Source organism: Triturus cristatus, chromosome 3_2 (genome assembly GCF_964204655.1).
Source record: "Triturus cristatus chromosome 3_2, aTriCri1.1, whole genome shotgun sequence".
Lineage (NCBI taxonomy): Eukaryota > Metazoa > Chordata > Amphibia > Caudata > Salamandridae > Triturus > Triturus cristatus.
Window position 1 is genome coordinate 335,764,935 of NC_140584.1, and position 20,610 is coordinate 335,785,544.

General features: G+C 47.4%; 1 protein-coding gene across 1 annotated transcript in view; it reads left to right on the forward strand.

Moving 5' to 3' along the window:
• Nucleotides 1-20,610, forward strand: part of LOC146857316 (RH-like protein IC) — a 382,142-nt gene that overhangs the window by 250,337 nt on the left and 111,195 nt on the right. Inside the window, exons 5-6 of the mRNA XM_085647814.1 lie at nucleotides 5,630-5,796; nucleotides 6,940-7,077. Of these exons, the coding sequence (XP_085503940.1) occupies nucleotides 5,630-5,796; nucleotides 6,940-7,077 (305 nt within the window). The remainder of the gene's footprint in view (nucleotides 1-5,629; nucleotides 5,797-6,939; nucleotides 7,078-20,610) is intronic.

Genomic DNA, 20,610 nt, shown 5'->3' on the forward strand with positions numbered 1-20,610 from the left:
AGCCCTTTCAGAAGACGGCCAATCTGCAGCACGTCGTAGCCACGCCCCCAACAATCTGTTATCCTTGATCGCATCCTCTAATACCCAGTGCTTTAAATGGGGAAAAAAAAGTGCAGGTACTCATCAGATCGAGCTGGGGGCGTGGCAAGGAGGCGGGGCTAGAGGCGGGACTAAGGGTGGGTCTAATGAAAAACATTTGAAGGGCTCAAGAATTTTTGAATGATGACAAATTGCTTCCCTCTGCAATTTATTGTTGATGCTCTTGCATGTATTAAGTTGTACTAGTTGACAGACTATTGAGAGGTAACTATCACGTTTTCCTTTTTGTCAGAGGCACCTGTATATTAAACAAAACATTAAAAGGTGCAGAGACTTGTTTTACTGAAAATTAATTAAAGGAAAAAAGACTACATCCTAAAATGCAACTCTGACTCGCATCGGGTGAAAGGAAGCCAACAGTTGTCATGCTAGTGATCCTGGGAGAAGAAAGTTATTTGGGTTACAGAGCAATAATATTTCACCCTTTCATTCACTTTCAGATACTGTGCCACCCAGCAAAATCTAGTCCAAAATTCTGAGGGGCTAGTAAAGGGATGGAGGCACATATAACCATGTACATATGACCACAGTGTCACTGATGATGGTGGTCAGCAGGCCTGCTGTAGCCACGGTTTCTGATACGGGAGGCACCCTGTACCCACATGTGTTTGATGCTCAAAGCTTCCCTTAGGCCTGCTCCTTCACCTCAAGTCCAAGGCTTGGCTTCCTCACTTGGGTGCTATGGGTTCCCTGGTGCTCCCACTCCTACTACATGGCTCACTTTTTTCATGAATAACAGATACAGCCAGCTGTTGTGTCAACTGGTGATGACCAGTCTGGTGCACTTCATGGCGCAGTAGAACCCTACAGATTTCTAAGCTGCTGTAGTGGAAATTGGGAGGGCCATTGAGAGGGGCAGACATTTGGCACTTCTCGTTCATATCTCTGTACTGCTCACAGCCGCACACTTATGGATGCCTCCACAGCATTGTAGCAGGAAACACATGCCTGCGATTCCCCGGCTAACCATGATCCTTCCTTCTTTTGACTTCTCTGCCTGATCCCTCCGTCCAGTGCGGGGATATGTGTCCTGGCATGTAGTAGTGTGGGTGGTTCTTAAGCTCCATGCCTGGCCTGAGGGGTCTAGCCCTCTGGCCACATCTGAAATGACAACTACATTCTTGGGACAATATTTACAGTAGTCTGTGTACGACTTTGCTAATTCACTAATTTTACATGGATGGAAATCCATTTTCATATTATACTTTTGTCACAACACACTAGTGGCACTCTGTGGGTGCAGAACTCCCAAGCGGGAGTGCTGGGTGTGCATCCAGAAGAAGGCAGCAAATGAAAGATAAACCACACCTAAAATAGATGGTTTTACTTTATTTAGCTGAAAACTGCAGTTATTTTCCCCAGAAAGTTATGTGAATTTGCATCAGTTCGCTATAAAAGGAGGTGAAGGGCTGGCTGTAAGTGTCCCTCCCCGAAGGCAGAGAGTCTTTGACATGCAGAAATAAAACAGAATTTCCCCGTTTGTGATTATTGTAGGATGTCAGTAACATTCACTGTTTGGGGAATCTAGTAATTTCTGCATCTGTGGCAGGTAACTGGATATGGGCCTATCCCAGTATGGTAAGAGCTCTGCCTCCAGATATCCTTCCTTCCAGATGTCGGTGTCAGTCGAAGCCCTGGTCCTCACCCACCTGAATGGAGGCAACTCTCTGCCCATTAGCCTCCTTAACAATATTCAGAAACCCATGAAAACACCTTAACCACTGTAACACTTCCCATCAAGGGCTTGTAGAAGTTGGCCAAATCCACCCACACTGAAGGTATTGTATTGTATTGTAATTGCATTTATATAGCGCTTACTACCCCTGACGAGGCGTCGAAGTGCTTTTTCGGCGAGTAGCGCACTACTCCGGAACCCAAGAAGGATTAGTGTTGAATTAGTATAGTGAAAATCTGAAAGTAATTTGAGTGGTGGATAGGTTAGTCAGTTATTTGGATTCAGAAGGATAGCAGAGAGATAGAAGAGGGAAAAAGGTTTGCATTTATATAGCGCTTGTTACCCCTGCTGGGGTGTTGAAGCGCTTTTGTTTGGAGAGTAGCACTTATCGGGTTTAAACAACAAAGAAATACCAAAAAGTGTGACTGAGCATGTGTATGACAGCAAAAAAGCGTACTTGACAATCTGGAATAGGCCTCGTTTCTGAGAAATGCTTGATATCAGACACAAGCATTCTGGAAGCAATTCAAAGTGTGATCTTACATCATAGAAATGACTGAGAAACGTTCACCAAGCCATGGGATGTCATGTCTTAGTCGTGTTTGAATGCTTATATTGTTAGCTACATTCAGTGTTTTCTGGTAAATGCGCATTTTTAACTCCGTGCACATTATTCTTCCCCTTCCAGTGTGCCCTAGTAAGGTCTATACTGTGTTTAAGTATTTTGATAAATCCATTCTTCCTCCAAGTATGCGATCTGAATTCTTATGATTGTTTGTTGAGCCTTTCATTGTTTAACTTTGTTACTAAAAAATGAGTCACATTATGGTAAACTTTATATTAGCTGCTAAAAAAAAAAACCACGACTTAAAAATACCACTGTCCCCTCAAAATTATTTTTCTATTCAGCTGCCGCCCCCGCTTTAGATACTCTTTTGGATGACGAGATACTCTCCTACCTCTACCCTCTGATGTCCCTAGCCTGTACTTACTTAGCCCCATGTCCCCTCCGATGCCCTATTTGTCTCTTTACATTTTCTCTTTTTTCAGGTGGTCACGCCACCTTTCATCTTAAATGTCCCCTTGTCATCTCATCAAATTCCTTCTCTTGCTTTTCTGGGATACCCCTCCCCCATTTAAAATACCAGTCTCTGCCACTGTAGCTGTCGCTCTGTCCTCACACAACAGGCTCCTTCCTCCGACCTGTGTCATTCTCGAAAGCCTTGGCTTTCTTGGGACACCTACCCACCCCCGACTCTCATCAGATGATCCCCATCTCATCCATCAGGTGCTTTATTTTAAACCCACTGCCCAGGGCCGGCTTTAGTGCTGGTGGCGCCCTGTGCGACAATGTTTGTTGGCGCCCCCCCACCCCCAATGACCACCTCCACCACGGATTCTCTGACTAGCACCCTTTAACAGTGACCAAGTCACCATAACCACACTCTCTCAGATGCATTGAATTCAATCAATCAATCAAGACATTTATAGAGCGCACTACCTACCCGTAGGGTCTCAAGGCGCTGGGGGGGGGGGGGGGGGTGCCGCTACTGCTCGAACAGCCAGGTCTTGAGTTTCTTCCTGAAGGAGGGGTGGTCTTGGGTCAGGCGCAGGTCGGCCGGGAGGGAGTTCCAGGTCTTGGCGGCCAGGTAGGAGAAGGACCTTCCTCCTGTAGTGGCTCTGCGGATGCGTGGGACGGCGGCGAGGGCGTGGCTGGCAGATCGGAGGTGGCGTTTGGGAGCGTAGAAGTTGATGCGGTTGTTGAGGTAGCTCGGGCCTTGATCGTGGAGAGCTTTGTGTGCGTGGGTAAGGAGGCGGAAGGTGATTCTCTTGTTGACCGGGAGCCAGTGCAGGTCTCTTAGGTGTCCGGAGATGTGGCTGTGTCGTGGGATGTCGAAGATGAGTCTGGCTGAGGCGTTCTGGATGCGCTGGAGTCTCTTCTGGATCTTGGCGGTGGTTCCGGCGTAGAGTGCGCTGCCGTAGTCCAGTCGGCTGGTGACGAGGGCCTGGGTGACGGTCTTAGTAGTTATATTAGTTATATAGCGCCACTCATACCAGTGTAGGGTGTCCGAGCACTTTGCATCACACACACATTACACAGAGACAATCAATCATACGAGTGTAAATCAGTGTATAGGAAATGTTACTTAAGCCAAAGGACTGAAAGTGTAGGAGTCACATGTCACCCATACTGGTAGGCAGTATAGTTTAAGAGTGCTTGATGTGGAGAAGCACAAACGCAGAGTCGAAAAAGAAACAGCATAGTTGGGAGTTTTCTTTAATAATAAGAATCGATTTCTAGCCAAATTAACCCTTTTTGTAACATTAATCAATGTTCTAATGTATACTTTGCAGTGTGTATGCAGTTCTGGGATGAAAGTTAATAGCTCACTGTTGTATATTAGGACTTTAAAGTTATAAATTGCAAGTAACAAAAGGATGTCTTTGAAAGCAGTAATCTGCTGACCTGTTTACATCATATACACTCTGTAATCTACTTGATACAAGTTCTTTGCAGCAGGCATATTAACCCTCTGCACTAACTTCACCTAAGTCAAAACCTCAACTATACAAAAAGCTGATCTTTCTCCAGGAAGATAATTAATCACACGAGTTTTCTTGACATTTATGTGAGGCCTGGTAATTGCAGGCGGAAAGAAACGCTGCAGCAGGTGCTGCAAACGCTTAATAAACTTTCAAACACGGCGCCCCCAGGAAGCCAGCACCTGGTGCAGTGGCACCGGTCGCAACGCCCTAAAGCCGGCCCTGCCACTGCCCCACACCCGCAGTGTATTCTCAAATATCTTTGCTTGCCCCTTTCTTCTTTTTCAGATAACCCCTCGATTTATTTAGCTGACTGTGCTTATACCCCTTCATTTCTGAAAGCTCTCCTCGGTTGTCCCCTTTTTCACCCGCCAGCTGCTATGCTATCCTCTCCGTCTTTTTCGCACAGAAGAAAGGGAAAGCCAGAGCAAATTGGGATTTTTAAAGAGCTTCCCTTTCTTCCCACCGCATAGCTTCCTGGCGGGGGGGGGGGTCACACCTGAGGCACAACTAGAGTCAAATTTTGTGTGGGGTGGGGGGTTTGATTCTTCAAGCAAAAGGTAGAGTGGAGGTGCAGGGGCTCTTAGGGGGGAAAAACATCAAAGCCTCGTTAACGAGCAAAAGGTCTTTTAAAGACCTGTGAAGTACTCCAGTGAGGCTGTGTTTGTACCCGGGGAAACTGTCTCATCCCCATCCCGGGCTGCAACACACGAGGGGGGTGGAGGGGCGAAGGCCTTTGAGTCCAATGGGCGTTGCGCGCCTGGGTCACACTTGCTCTGCTTTGGCGCCATGGCGTCACTGCTCTCCTTGTGAAATCACCAATATGTGAGCATGCGCCGCAGTGTAGAAATTCGATGCATGCTCACATGACTTTGTGTGACAGTGAGTACCGGTACTCTATTTAATAACAGAGAAGTGCCGGTACTCTTGGAGGGGGAAAAAATAAGTGCTGGTACTCAGTACCAGTGAGTACCGGCCCATTTAAAGCACTGCTAATACCTTAATAATGTGTTCATTTTCTTGTTGGTATTTTGCTTAAAAGTTGAAAGATTTTTACTGTTGCACAAAACCCAAAGAAAGTGTTAAAAAATACAAACTGGGAGATTCTAAAACTAGCAAAATGCAATCCATCTTGACTTGTTTGATAGCTGGGAATAAAAATATATTGTGATATCCTGATGCTGGCAAATCCCTCAGCAGAGGTAGACAAAATGGTGCATGCAGTATTAAATGGTTCCCAGGTCAATTGCTGTGAATATGTTTCGTTTAAAGGGATGTGAGTTATACCAAAAAATGTATGTTGTCTTTTAGGAACTCTTTTCCTTTGGATGTTTTTCCCTACGTTCAACTCTATGCTGATTAGAAACCCTGCTGAGAAGCAGAACGCAGTGTATAACACTTACTATGCGCTTGCTGTGAGCGCGGTGACGGCGTTTGCAATGTCAGCCATGACTAACGAAAAAGGAAAATTGAACATGGTAAGTTTAATTATTTTCTCGCACATGGTCACTCGTTATCTCTGGTGAAATGAAGTTCCATGAACGGGATGTCGCTGATCCTACATCTTGTCCCTGTTCTTAGAACAATATTGCAAAGAAACCGAGTCCATTTATTAAACTTTTTGCTCCCTGTGTTCCACTTATGTGCACAAAACTAAATTATTGTAAGGGCAAAATCAAATGTCTGGTTTAAACTCATCAATGGCTACTTTCTACCCAGCTTATGGGGATTTGCCTTCAGGGCAATTCTGCGAGCATGGTGGAATTTTCTTATTCACAAATTTACTGGTAGTGGTGGGTTTGAGAGAGTTACCGGTGTAGGCCTGTAAAAGTTGGGGAACACGCAGAAACCCAAATATTTGTAGGCACTGACCACTAATCTGGAAGAGGTTTCCTCCCCAGGATATGCTCGCAAATGTAATCCTGACAAGGGCAGGAGTAAATACATTTCCCAAATGGAAATGAGGGTGAGGGGGTAAAATCCTCTCAAATTGAAAGAAGATGGACTGTTTGGGTATTTGTGCTTCCTCATTGAGATAAAAGAACAAGCATTTGCAATGCAATAGGTCTCGCATTTATGAGAGTTTGAGCTATTGGCATTGTAAATGACAATGCCTTTTATTTATGTGTTGTTTTTAAAACAGATAAATAAAAAGAATTGTCATTTACAATGCCAATAGCTTAAACTCTCACAAATGCGAGACCTATTGTATTGCAAATGCATGTTATAAAATTTTTAAAAAGCGTTAGGATAGAGTGTGTCTTGCCTGCAGCAGCAGGCAGGACAAAGCTATTTGAGAAAATAGTGCTCAGAGGCTATAATTAAAGCCTACGGGAAGTTACAGAATGAGACAAGGGGGTACCAAGGAGGGACTACTAAGCCTTTTGACCAATGAACAGCCACAGTTTACAGTGGACAATGACACAAGCCAATGAAAAATGTGGGTGGAGCTTCAAGACTATACCTCAAATCAGCATGCCTCGCAGCGCAGTGCATGCGCTGCCCAGACTCGACCTAAAAAGGCAATAACAATAGGAAATTAAGAATCTTTATCATTTTTTTATTATTGCTTTTAATTTGATTTTCACAACAGTAAACTAAAATGTGTTACTTTTTTCCAGATGCATATTCGCAATGCTACTTTGGCAGGAGGTGTGGCCATTAGCTTTTCAGCATCCATGATCAATTACCCTTGGATTGCTATGACTCTTGGTCTTCTTGCTGCTATGATATCCATGCTTGGATTTAAGTCCATGCAGGTAATGAGAGACTGCAGATTCCTTTTGTCATGTTCCATCGATTAAATTGTTTATTTGTATTTCGGGCAGTTTGCCATAACATCTGTATTACTAGCCCATTCAAAAACATGTACACCCTTTAAAATTAATGACTTGCACTATCATGTACAAAATGTCAAACTTTCGCAATCATATAACAAGTACACGCAAGCAGGTCTTCAGAACTCCATCACAGGCAGAAATCGGTGTTCATCACTGAACAGATGTCCTCAGGAAATGATCAGATACAAAAAAAATATTTTCTGTTTAATTGCACTAATAACAAAGTGGCGGCCTGTGGCCTGAAACCCTGAAACAAATCCTCATTTATTGACACCTAATCACAATTCATGGTAACATTTCAGTGCAAAACTGCTTTTCCTGGGTTGTTCCCTGCCCTTTGTATGTGTGAGATCTGGTTGAATGTCCGTGGTAGGTGTAATGTCAGTGGTCCATGTTAGGGTGACCTCATAGTGTTCTTTGTCCTATAAGCTCAGCCTGTGACAGTTTTGGCATGTTCTTGTGCAGAGCATTATTAACATCACTTCTCCCACTGGAGCACTGTGTGGTAATGCATCGACATTGTTATTGTTATTGTTAGGTGTATTTGTAAAGCGCGACATTCATCCTACAAGGATATCACGGCGCTGCAAAAAATAACAGTAAAACCAAGGCATTAACCTGGGAACATATTGACTATTCTGAAGTAGGGAATAGTGCGGTTTTTAGTTTTTTCTTGAAGGTGGAGTAGGAGTCCGTGAGTCTGAGGTTGATCGGTAGTTCATTCCAACATTTCGCAGCAATGTGTGAAAAAGCACTTCCGCCCATTCTGGAAAGCTTAATCCGAGTAGTGGCTGCTTTGGCTGAGGTTTGCGAACGTAGGTTTCGCGCTGGGGCATAGAACTTAATTCTATTTCGTAGAATGTAAGGGCCTGTATTGTGAATTGTTTTATAGGCAATACATAGCATTTTGAACATGGCTCTTTGTCTCATGGGCAGCCAGTGTAAAGCTCTCAGACAGCTTGTGGCAGAATCGTACTTTCTCTTATTGCAGACTGCTTTTGCTGCGGCATTCTGGACCAGTTGTAATTTTCTAAATATATGGCCAAAAGAACCAAAGGCTTCACATTGCAGGAACGAATAGTATATATAATTGTATTAAGCAATAAGCACGGAGCCCGTCCGGACACTTCTGGGGATGCGCGCCAACAGACCAGCCTGGTCTCCATCGTCCTCCGACTTCCCACGCCCTCCGGCGCCACTCTTCACGGCTGACCCTCTCATTGTTTTAATCTGTTGTTGCACGTTTCTTCTACGGATACTCAAGTACATTGTCATGCATTTTTTTCTGAATTGGGCCCATTGAATGTAAGAGGAAACAGAACACTGGCTTTAGCTCTTACCCTGGTAAATATTCCGGAATACTTCATATGCTCTCTTCTTCCCTTCCAGGCTAGGTTGGTGCACCCACGGTTCTGAAAGGTGTGAACTGACATTAGCAGGGCATAGCGTTTGATGGTTAGAATAGAGCAGAAATTAACTTGTTATCCTGCAATTGATATATGAGTACAACATTTCCAGTGGCTGCAAACAATAATAGCAAAAACTATATTATGACAAAATACAGAAGCAACGGGCAAACACAAATGTCATACTTAGTTGTTCTTTCGACGTGTCACTGGTTCCTAGTCCAGTGACGGAGCTTGCTGTAGGTACTGTTTACTACTTCCCACTCATGACATTTCCGAGTCCTCTGGTAGTACTGGTGATTACCAGTTCAATTCCTTTATATCAGACTCCACCAGATTTACTCGTGACCTTGCTTAAAAACTATATGGGCCAGGACCTTGTATTTTAATTAAGGTACCTGTACCGCACATGGTAATTCAGCTGCTTCTCACGGATTTTACACTTTTTACATTATTGCCATCTATTAGCACTTATGCAATTTTAAGCTTATATTTATTGCCCTGCTGTCCTGTTGAGCTATAACTGATGATATTTTATAGGTTTTTATGTCTCAAGTACTGTATTGCTGCACCAGGGCCCTTGATTTAGGGACTTGTTAAATGGTAGCGGCAGTCGTAGTCGATAACCTTTCAAGTATTGCCCGGCGGTAATCGCCTCTTATACCATTCGATGCTAAACCAATAAAGAGGCAGGCGCCGGAGACTGGAAGGCAGGAAACAAAGTTTTATTCCGTCGGAGTGGAACACATCAGATCAGACAGCGAAGTATCGTCACGAGGTGCTCTAACTGCATCTCTGAGACCTGGTCTCTTATACACACGTTTATGACTTTATTGCAGGGTTATCATACATGGCACATTCTTGAGATCACTTTGATGCATGAAAGAACATCCTCAGAATCCACGGCTCAGATCCGATCCCACGCATAGCTACAGTAGAAGTTCCCACCCCACCCACAGTAGGAGATGGCTATCACACAGCTGGACATTCCGCCAATTCCCGGGGGTGTGTGTGACCGGTCGGGTCTCAGGGGGTGGGGGGCCTTGATCTACTGTAATCCCTTTGATGTGGGGTGTTTCCCTTACAGTAGGGGCAATAAACTGCATCCGCAGGGCTAGGTGATGGCCTGGGACCGGTTCGGACAATGGGGCGCAGAGGAAGGGGGTTATCAAAGAGATGCATGACCATGTATGGGATGTCAGTCAGGCGTGGGATGTGGTTCCATGGCAGGGTCGCGCAGAAGGAGAGGTTTTACGGCCCATGTATGAGAGAGCGGGGGTGGCCAGCGCGCGGGGGATGTTCGCAGCGCCTGAGGGGCGCGCTGGTGATCGGCAGTGAGCGGGGAGAGAGAGTGGGGTGCCTAAAATGGCGGCCGTGCGTTCGCTGTGCGTGGCGCTGGGGAGAGGCAAGATGGCGCAGATAATGTTCAGTTACAAGCTAAATTTCCACAGTCCTCCCTTTTAACATATCTCGCCAGCTTGTTTAGTTCGGATCTATCCCCATAATACTACGAACTTCCACCTCATACAGAGCTTTCATTCGTTCCGCTTCAAAGTTCAAAGTCTTAGGGCAGATGCAGTTCATAAAAAGCGAACATAAAGGTGGCAGACACTGAATCCCCAAGCAACATCCACATAGTATCACAATCGGTATTAGGATAAATGAAAACAGCCTCCATCCCCAACTTTTAATAGTGTCCCAAAACCAACTCCCAAGTGACCATCCTTCTTGCTCCTGATGAACCTCTGCGGAAAGTCTGTGGAGGTGTTCAATTGCTTTGTAGACTGAGGGTGAGTTATCCGGTACGTAGGTACAACAGCTGGACCCAATGATGCGGCATGCTCCTCCACGATCAGCCAGAACCACATCTAGAACGAGGCGGTTCTGAAGAGCCACCAGGCGGACGGCCTGAAGCTCGGCGGTGTTGTTGGAGAGGATGCCAGCCGTAATGTTCATCGCCGTCTCGACTGCCTGAGTTAAGTGGCGGATGGCACGGCTGTTATCTATTGGACCCCAGAGTGGAACAAGTCCCTTTACTGCATCCAGGAACTGTGCTCCGGTGGAGTCGGCTTGTACAAGGTCTTTGGCACGTTTCTGTCGGTGATGGTTTGCTGGAGCCACATATGTCGGAGGAAGGACAAAAGCGATGTAGCAGGTGCCTCCCCAACCTTTCGGAAGCCAGGTGTAGGCCTTAGTACCACAGACGAAGTACATATTCGGGGAGGCAACAAAGGAGGGTGGATCAACTGAGTCCAATGTTCGGGTGATGAGGCAGGAGCTGTGGCCCACCAGCTGCGCCCCCAGGCCTTCGAGGCACACAAATCCAGTGATGTTGATGACGGATAGGGCCACTGTTAGGGTGGCGGCCGTCCGTTTCCGGAGGTAAGAGAAGGTGGGTCTGGCTGGGTTGTTGAACACTTGCATTTCAACTCGTTCTTTGGCAGGGATGTCCATGTGAAAGGAAGTGTTTGATCTCAGAGGACAGAAGGGGGCAGAAGTCCTTCCAGTTTTGTTCAGCCAGAACCCATGGTAGAAGTGTGACATAGTTCTGCCGGAAGTGGCATTGTCCTTGTAGCTTTCTTGCAGGAGGATTAGCCAGGCGAGGCAGGAACCATGGACAGAAAAAGGTGAAGGGATGAAAGGGATAGAGTGTCCAGTGGCATGTGGTAGCAATCCACAGATCCAGCAATTAGTGGCATTGGCGGCAAGATTGTGTTGGTGGAGCAACTGCACAAAAGAGTTATTCCAGAACTCCTTACGCCTTTTTTGGAGTTGGGGTGAAAGTGAGATCAGATGGTGTTCTTTCATGGTGATAGGTTGAACGGTGGTCAGCAATGTCTTATGAGCGGGTGTGCTCTCCTCCTTGATCCAGAAGGTGACCATGAGGAGAAGGCAAAAGAGAAGGGTAATGAAAAGTGCAATAGTCTTTGAGCTGTGCACTCTGTCAGTCTTTGGGTTTTTGTAGTGGATCTTTGGACGTCCGGTTGCCTCCATCATCTTCATGTCGGATGCTTCCATCACCTTCAAGGGACTCGGTAGCGGGCAGAACCACAGACTTTGTTTAGTTTCTCTCCTGGTGGCCTTTGAGGTGACTAGGCAACCGCTCTGAGATTTCAACTTAGTTTGTGGTCTGCTTAGCCGAAGTTCGCTCCTTTCGTCGTAGGTTATACCCTTCCTTGGATGGCACAGTGGGATCGGGATATTTCATTAATTCAAGTGTCTCTGTATCCGGGCAGCGGCTCAGGGATGGTCGGTCTTTGTCCAGAAGTTCTTCTTGGGCGGTGATGTTGTCCGTGGTCGTCAGGGTTGATGATACCTTCTTGCAGTGGTGTGCATGCAGCCAATTGCGCTTCCCCTCCACTCGAAGAGCTGTTCGGGTGGTGATCAGGACTTGCAGGGGGCCCGTCCACCGGGGCTCCAGACTCTTGGTGCGCTGGAAGTTACGCACTAAGACAAAGTCACCGGGTTGGATGTCGTGTCCGGGGCCCCTGGAAACATCGGGAATGGCTTGCAGCACCTGCTGATGGATAACAGACAATGTTTTAGTTAGGTTGTACAAATAGTCAGACATGAGGACGTCCGGGACGTCGTGGATGGATGTTGGTTTCGGTGCAGTCCAAAGGTTCATGGGCCGCCCGAAGACGACCTCGTAGGGGGTTAAGTGGTGTTTGGTGGGGGTGGAACGCATTGATAGCAATGCTAGCGGGAGAGCGTCTGGCCATTTCAGTCCTGTGGTGGCAACTATTTTGGCTATCTGAAGCTTCAATGTGGCATTATGTCGCTCAACCAAGCCTGCAGATTGGGGATGGAAGACCGCATGGAACTTCTGCTTTACACCCAGCCCCTTTAAGATGAGTTGGATAACCTCGGCTACAAAGTGGGGGCCATTGTCGCTCCACAAAATTCGACAAAGGCGGTATCGGGGGAAGAATTCTTTCAGTAGTACTTTTGCGGTAGTCATAGCGGTGTTGTCGTGGGTTGGGTAGGCTTCCACCCACTTGCTGAAGGCACACACAACAACAAGTACGTACTTCAAACCTTGGCACCTTTCTAACTGGACGTAGTCCATTTGTAGGACTTCAAAGGGGTGATTGGGAACCCCAAACCCTCCCCGGGGTACAGCAGTTCCTTTCCCAGGGTTGTGTTGGAGGCATACCAGGCATTGTTGGACCAGACGTTTGGCTGAGTCTGGGATTTTGTCGTTGTGCCAGACTTTGGAGATGAGTTCGATCATGGGGGCAGACCCTATGTGTGCGGGGGAGTGTGCCATGGTCAGCATGGGGATCAAGTATGAGTCAGGTAGCAACCATTTGTTCGAGTCTTTAGTTCGCCAGCAACCGTCATCGTCCTTCAATCCCACCCGTGCCCATTCAGTTAATTCGTGTGGTGTGCTGGCTAGTTGGATGTCCCTAATCGTTTCCCTAGCATCCTTCCATTTCTCAGTTTGTGACCTGGTCACGTACATACGGGTCGTGGACCTATTCTCGGCTGTGGTTCGGGCAGTAATGTCAGCTAGTGCATTTCCCTGTCCTATAATGTCTGTCACCTTCTTGTGTGCCTGGCATTTGATCACAGCCAGTCGTGTGGGGAGGAGGACTGCTTCGGTCAGGGCAGAGACTAGATCTCCATGCAGGATGGGTGTGCCATGGGAAGTCAAGAATCCCCTCTCTTTCCATAAGAGCCCAAAGTGGTGAACTACCCCGAAGGTGTACTGACTGTCTGTGTAAATGTTTGCGGTTGTCCCTGCTGCCAGGATGCATGCTCGTGTGAGAGCAATTAGTTCCGCCGCCTGTGCGGATCGCTGTGTGATGCGGGCTGTCTCAACAACTGTTCGGGCTGTGGTGACTGCATAGGCAGCTGAGGTGGTGCCATCGGGGAGCTTGATGCATGAGCCATCCACCCACAGTTCTCCGTCAGGGTCCGGGAAGGCAGTATCTCGGAGGTCAACCCTACTCTTGGTCTGTTCGTCGGTGAGGGTCACGCAGTCATGTATAGGGGACGCATTGGGGTCAGTGTCAGGGAGGGGTAGTAGAGTAGCTGGATTCAGAGTGGTGCATCGTTTCAATGTGATGTGGGGTGCAAGCAGAGTCAGTTCGTAACCAGTCAGTCGTGCGCTAGTCAGGTGTTGAGTCTTGGTCTGGTTCAGGAGGGTGTCAACCGCATGGGGTACCAATACAGTGAGGGGGTTCGAGAGCACGATCCCCTCACTTTGCCGATAGAGACAGCAGCGGCGGCTACTGCTCGAAGGCAGGCGGGCAAAGCTCTGGCTACAGGGTCAAGAGTGGCAGAGAAGTAGGCACAAGGGCGTTGTGTAGGACCTATGGACTGGGTTAGGACAGACAACGCGCATCCCTCCCTTTCGTGGGTGTAGAGGGAGAAAGGTTTAGTGTAGTCTGGGGTTCCTAGGACTGGTGCTGAGCAAAGGGCATCTCGTAATTCTTTGAAGGAGGATTGGCATTCGGGTGTCCAGGGGAGAGGGAAGGGGGCATCTTTAGCCAGCAGGGAAAGCAGAGGTTTTACAATAAGACTGAAGTTTGGCAACCATTGTCGACAAAAGGAGGTGAGGCCTACTAGAGACCGCACTTGCTTCTGAGTTTTGGGAACAGGGGTTTCTAGGATGGTCTGAATTCGGTCAGGGGTAAGTTTCCTCCCATCCTTGGATAGGAGGTGGCCTAGGTATGTCACTTGGGGTTGGCAGAACTGCAACTTCTTCCTGGAGACCTTGTGACCGTTCTCCGCGAGGAAGTGGAGGAGGTGAAGGGTGGCCGTGACAGCAAGTGGGGTGGTGTCGGCCGCCAAAAGGATGTCATCGACGTACGGTATTAACACCACTCCATCGGGCAATTGGACTGCATCTAGTTGTCTCTTGAGGGCTTGGCTATAAATGCTGGGACTCTCAGTGTAGCCTTGGGGTGCCCTACAGAATCTGTACGACCGTGCTTTCAAAGTGAAGCCGAACAGGTAGCGGCTGTCTGGGTGGATGGGGATGGAGAAGAATGCGTTCTTGAGATCAATAACAGTAAAGGTGGTGGCAGTGGACGGAATTAGGGTGAGGATGGGGGTGATGTCTGAGACCACGGGGTACTGAGGTATGACTACTTTGTTGACTTCTCGTAAGTCAACAATGAAGCGGTATGCTTTCTCATCTCCCTCGTCTTGCTTCTTTACAATGGGTAGGATAGGGCTGTTGCAAACATTACTGACTACTTCTTCTACCACTCCTGCATCGACTAGGGACTGGATGATTTCCACCAATGCCTTCTCGCCTTCGGGCGATATTCGATACTGTGGGAGCTTTGGGAGCACTGCGTCCGGTCGGACGGTTATGTGTACTGGGTCGATCACCATGCGCCCTACATCTGAGTCGGTTTTAGCCCATAGATGTGAGGGTAACGTGTCGAGTAGGGGCAGGTCAGCATCAGTTATAGAGTGCATACGTCGTGTGTGACAAGGTCTGAACAGATCTGGGTTATCGTGCAGGATGACTCGAACTCCGTCTGGGGAGCATCTGATGGTAGCTCGGAAATGTTTTAGCAAATCAAGTCCCATAATAGCATCGGGGGTGTTGGAGGAGAGCAGAAAGGTCGTGTCAGTGGCGTTATCTTCTAAGTCAAAGGAGATTGGTGCTGATAAGGGGTTAGTGGAGGGCGTTCCATCGAAGCCTATTGAGGTTACGTGTGAGCCAGACAAGGGTGCCCTAGGAATCAATCGTTTAGATAACACACTACGTGTCGCCCCAGTATCTACCAGGAATGGAGACTTTGTGCCCAAGACCTTAGCAGTGACGTAAGGACCTTGCTGGTCAACACGGAGTTCGACTGGATCCCTCCCTTGCCCCTGGCGGTCCTATGCGAAGTCATGGGTGCTTTCATAGTCGGACTGCTGACACTGGTTTTGTCGGGGGCGATCAAAGGTGTTTGGTCTGCCTGGCCTGTCGTTGATGGCGTCGTTCGTGTACCCTCGTCCCTGTCCTCTATTTCTGGGGTCATATGCTGTGTCTCTGGGGTCCCTATTTTTGTTCAATTCCAGAAGGACCGGGCACTGGGATTTCCAGTGTCCGAACCCTCTACAGAACGCACATTGGTTCCCATCTAAGTCTCGCCGTCCCTTGTAGGGTGCAGGTGTATGGTCTCTAGGGGGTAGCTTTCTAGGGGCGGTTGGTTGGTAATTCCCTTTTGGGGGTTCCCTTCCAATGGTCACCCCTTGCAACTGTGCTATCATTACCCTCTCCTTCAGTTCCTTTTTCTTCCTCTCTGATGCCCTATCGTTCTCATTCTTTTGGTTTTCGTAGTATTGGGCCATCTGGAGGATTGCTGCGGGTTTGGAGGCTGCCCAACTACTCTCGCTGGTCTGTAGCTTCTGGGAGACTTCTTGTGACAGACCCTTCACATAATTCTGGACAAAGAGGTGATGTCCGGTTGGGATGTATGTCGTTACAACGCACACTTTTACAACGCATGCACTTACAACGCATTTTTTACAACGCACAATCCATTACAACGCATGACATTACAACGCGGGACACTACAACGCATTTTTAAAAACTACCTTTACAACGCATTTCCATTACAACGCATACTACCTTTACAACGCATACCATTACAACGCATAATATTAAATTGCATTTAAGGTAAGTATTAGATAGTATAGGGGTAAAAATTACTATTCTAACTCCAGGGGGTGCAACAGTAGGGTAAGTGTTGGATAGTATAGGGTTAAAAATTACTATTCTAACTCCAGGGGGTGCAACAGTAGGGTAAATGTTGGATAGTATAGGGGTACAAATTACTATTCTAACTCCAGGGAGTGCAACAGTAGGGAAAGTGTTGGATAGTATAGGGGTAAAAATTACTATTCTAACTCCAGTGGGTGCAACAGTAGGGTAAGTGTTGGATAGTATAGGGGTAAAAATTACTATTCTAACTCCAGGGGGTGCAACAGTAGGGTAAGTGTTGGATAGTATAGGGGTAAAAATTACTATTCTAACTCCAGGGGGTGCAACAGTAGGGTAAGTGTTGGATAGTATAGGGGTAAAAATTACTATTCTAACTCCAGGGGGTGCAACAGTAGGGTAAGTGTTGGATAGTATAGGGGTAAAAATTACTATTCTAACTCCAGGGGGTGCAACAGTAGAGTAAGTGTTGGATAGTATAGGGGTAAAAATTACTATTCTAACTCAAGGGGGGTGCAACAGTAGGGTAAGTGTTGGATAGTATAGGGGTAAAAATTACTATTCTAACTCCAGGGGGTGCAACAGTAGAGTAAGTGTTGGATAGTATAGGGGTAAAAATTACTATATTATGCGTTGTAATGGTATGCGTTGTAATGGATTGTGCGTTGTAAAAAATGCGTTGTAAGTGTAGTGCGTTGTAAAAGTTGCGTTGTAAAGGTTGTTCCCCGTCCGGTTGCGGTGGTCATGTCCTGGCCACTATAATCGGAAAACACAGTCTCGAATCGAGAGAAGTATTCAGACACATCCTCCTGGGGTTTCTGGCGACAAGCCGTCACTATCGACCAGTCTACCTTTCTTTCTGGGATTAGAGTCTTCAACTTCTGTACAATCTTGTCTGGGAGCTCCAATATGGCTTTCGGGGGTTTCTGTCCCGGTTCTCGCTGTTTATCTATGGTATCGAGTTGTACCCAGGTATATCCGAATGGCTCAGCGTGGTCAACTTTCCGGATTTGCTTCCACACATCAGCCGGCAGACATAACCCGAAGAACAAGTCGATATCTGCTAAAGTCATTATTGTTGAACCTAAGGCTGTACCTAGTTCGGTGTAGAAGGCAGTCGGGTTCTTTCTTAAGTCGGGTAGAGTTTTTCTAAAGGTCAAAATGTCTTGTCGGTCCCATGGCTGGTAGACCCAATTATATACAACCCTTCCCTTCGCATCTTGGTGGTTGATGTCGTCATGTGTTCCCTGACCTCGTGGGGGGACCCAGTAGGGGGCGGCTTCTTTGATGGGCATCATGGTATCAGTCCTTCCTGCCTGGGGCTTAGTCGCTATGGGAGTTTCTGCTTTGGTTGTCTGTCTGTGCTCTTTAAGGTGTCGATAGACCTCGAGTGTACGAGTGAAGAGGTTCATCACATCGCCCTCTCCTTCTTCCCCAATGTCTACCTTCCTATATAGGGCCGCTAAGCCTTCGGGACCTTTATCGTGGTACCTATCCTCATATGTATTCAGGGCGTGATAACAAAGTCGTACGACAAAGTGTCGTCTGCGGTTGTCGGCATACGAGTTATACACGTCTGTTATATACTCCTCACTTTCCTTTCGCTCCACCAGTGTCCCTACTATCTTGTCGATTCCTGCTCGTTCATCCTTTGTTAGTCGATTCATTCTGGTGGAATCTTTCTTTCTCATCTCAGGGTCATCCAACGTTATTGCCAACGTTGTGTTCAGTACAAGAGGCTCGGCCGGCGCGGAGGCCGTGAGGACCGAGGCCCCTGTACTGCTTTCGCTTGTGTTTGGGGGTTGTGGGTGTTGCACTACCGATTGGGAGGGTGCGCATGGAGGGGGCATGTAAATGATCGGGGGACCTAATAGTAATTCGTCATTCGTTCGTTGCTTAGAGGACAACTCAGGGTGGAGCATAGAGGGGGTCCTAACAGGGTACTGGCCTGATGTTTCGGGCTCCTGTCTTAGTTTAGTTTCCCTTCTCTCCTTTATTTCTTCTTCTAACTTTCTAGCGGCAACGTGAGCTGCCTTTCGTAATTCCTTTTCTGCTTTTACTTCTTCCCTCTTTTTACGTTGTGTTGCTTCTTTGCGCCACATGCCGATACTGTCAAGCATAGTAGGCGTCGTCTTATTGCTACGCAGAGCTATTTCTAGCATTTTTATCTTATGGTCGTCGAAGGATCCCATCAGTGGCCACTGACTCTCGGGGTCCTTCTTTGTATATTTATGCCATAGCTTGCTATAAGCTACGGCGACTAGTCCATATTTAGTGAACATGTCCTTATTAGGGGTGCCCTCCAGTGGAGCCGGATGGTTCACCTCTAATAAGCGGTCCGGGCAGAACCAACTACCAATCAGTGGGGAGAAGATAGGCATGACGGGTTTCAACGGGGACAAAAGTCAGCACTACCTATCTTTTCACTGCTTGCAAAGACTAGACAGAATATCTCTATTCCTCGTTATTTGTAAGCAGAGAATACCTCCAAAGAACCAATATCGAACAACTAGTGTTCGGACAATCAATCAATCAATGGGGAGATAAAGATAGGCACGACGGGTTACAATGGGGACAAAAGTCTGCGTTACCTACCCTTAACTATTTGCAAAGACTAGACAGAATATTTCTATTCTACGTTATTTGCAAACAGAGAATATCTCAAAGAGCACTATCCTTCAAAACAATCAATGTTCGGACAATCAATCAGTGGGGAGATAAAGATAGGCACGACGGGTTACAACGGGGACAAAAGTCTGCGTTACCTACCCTTCACTATTTGCAAAGGGAGAGAGAGAGAGTATTTCTACTCCTCCCCGTTTGTAGACAGCGAATATCTCAAAGAGAACAATCAATAAGCAATACTAGTATTTTTCAATCAATCAATCAATCGTTTCGCAATTTGTCGTGTATCACGACCTTACCCGGACCGCGTGGGCAGTTTCTCGTCTTCCGCCTCCAGCGCCCGATCGTCCTCTACTCTCCGTTATTGCCGCGGCACTCCTGATGGTTCCCAGTCAGGACCGTAGATCACTCGAGAGAGGTCTGTTCGGAACCAGTGAAGTTCGGATGATCGGCTGCCAGACGAGGGTCTATCGGGCAGGAGCTCTCCCGATCGTTGCAGTCGTTCACTCTGTCGTCGGGACCTCTCCCACTGGATCCACGTGTCGCTGATGGGCCCCACGCTTGGGACGCCAATTGTTAAATGGTAGCGGCAGTCGTAGTCGATAACCTTTCAAGTATTGCCCGGCGGTAATCGCCTCTTATACCATTCGATGCTAAACCAATAAAGAGGCAGGCGCCGGAGACTGGAAGGCAGGAAACAAAGTTTTATTCCGTCGGAGTGGAACACATCAGATCAGACAGCGAAGTATCGTCACGAGGTGCTCTAACTGCATCTCTGAGACCTGGTCTCTTATACACACGTTTATGACTTTATTGCAGGGTTATCCTACATGGCACATTCTTGAGATCACTTTGATGCATGAAAGAACATCCTCAGAATCCCCGGCTCAGATCCGATCCCACGCATAGCTACAGTAGAAGTTCCCACCCCACCCACAGTAGGAGATGGCTATCACACAGCTGGACATTCCGCCAATTCCCGGGGGTGTGTGTGACCGGTCGGGTCTCAGGGGGTGGGGGGCCTTGATCTACTGTAATCCCTTTGATGTGGGGTGTTTCCCTTACAGTAGGGGCAATAAACTGCATCCGCAGGGCTAGGTGATGGCCTGGGACCGGTTCGGACAATGGGGCGCAGAGGAAGGGGGTTATCAAAGAGATGCATGACCATGTATGGGATGTCGGTCAGGCGTGGGATGTGGTTCCATGGCAGGGTCGCGCAGAAGGAGAGGTTTTACGGCCCATGTATGAGAGAGCGGGGGTGGCCAGCGCGCGGGGGATGTTCGCAGCGCCTGAGTGGCGCGCTGGTGATCGGCAATGAGCGGGGAGAGAGAGTGGGGTGCCTAAAATGGCGGCCTTGCGTTCGCTGTGCGTGGCACTGGGGAGAGGCAAGATGGCGCAGATAATGTTCAGTTACAAGCTAAATTTCCACAGACTGGCATTGATTTTTGCACTTTTGGGTCATTATCTGTATTACGTTTTTATACAATTGCTGCTACACAACTCACATGTATTTTATGTCTTCTCTGTGTGCTAATTTAAGACTCTGTTGAGTTTTTAAAAGGTAGCTAGATCGAGCTCGAGTACTGTATTGCATTTCACACTTTGTTCCCTGCACAAGGCACCTTGTTTTAAACTTGACTTGGTATCCCTGATGAGATATACGTAAATTATTTCAGTGTTTACTGAGTTAATCAATATGAACAGGCAGAAGCCAAACCTGGGGAAAAGTGTGGCAGGAACCTTAGATGC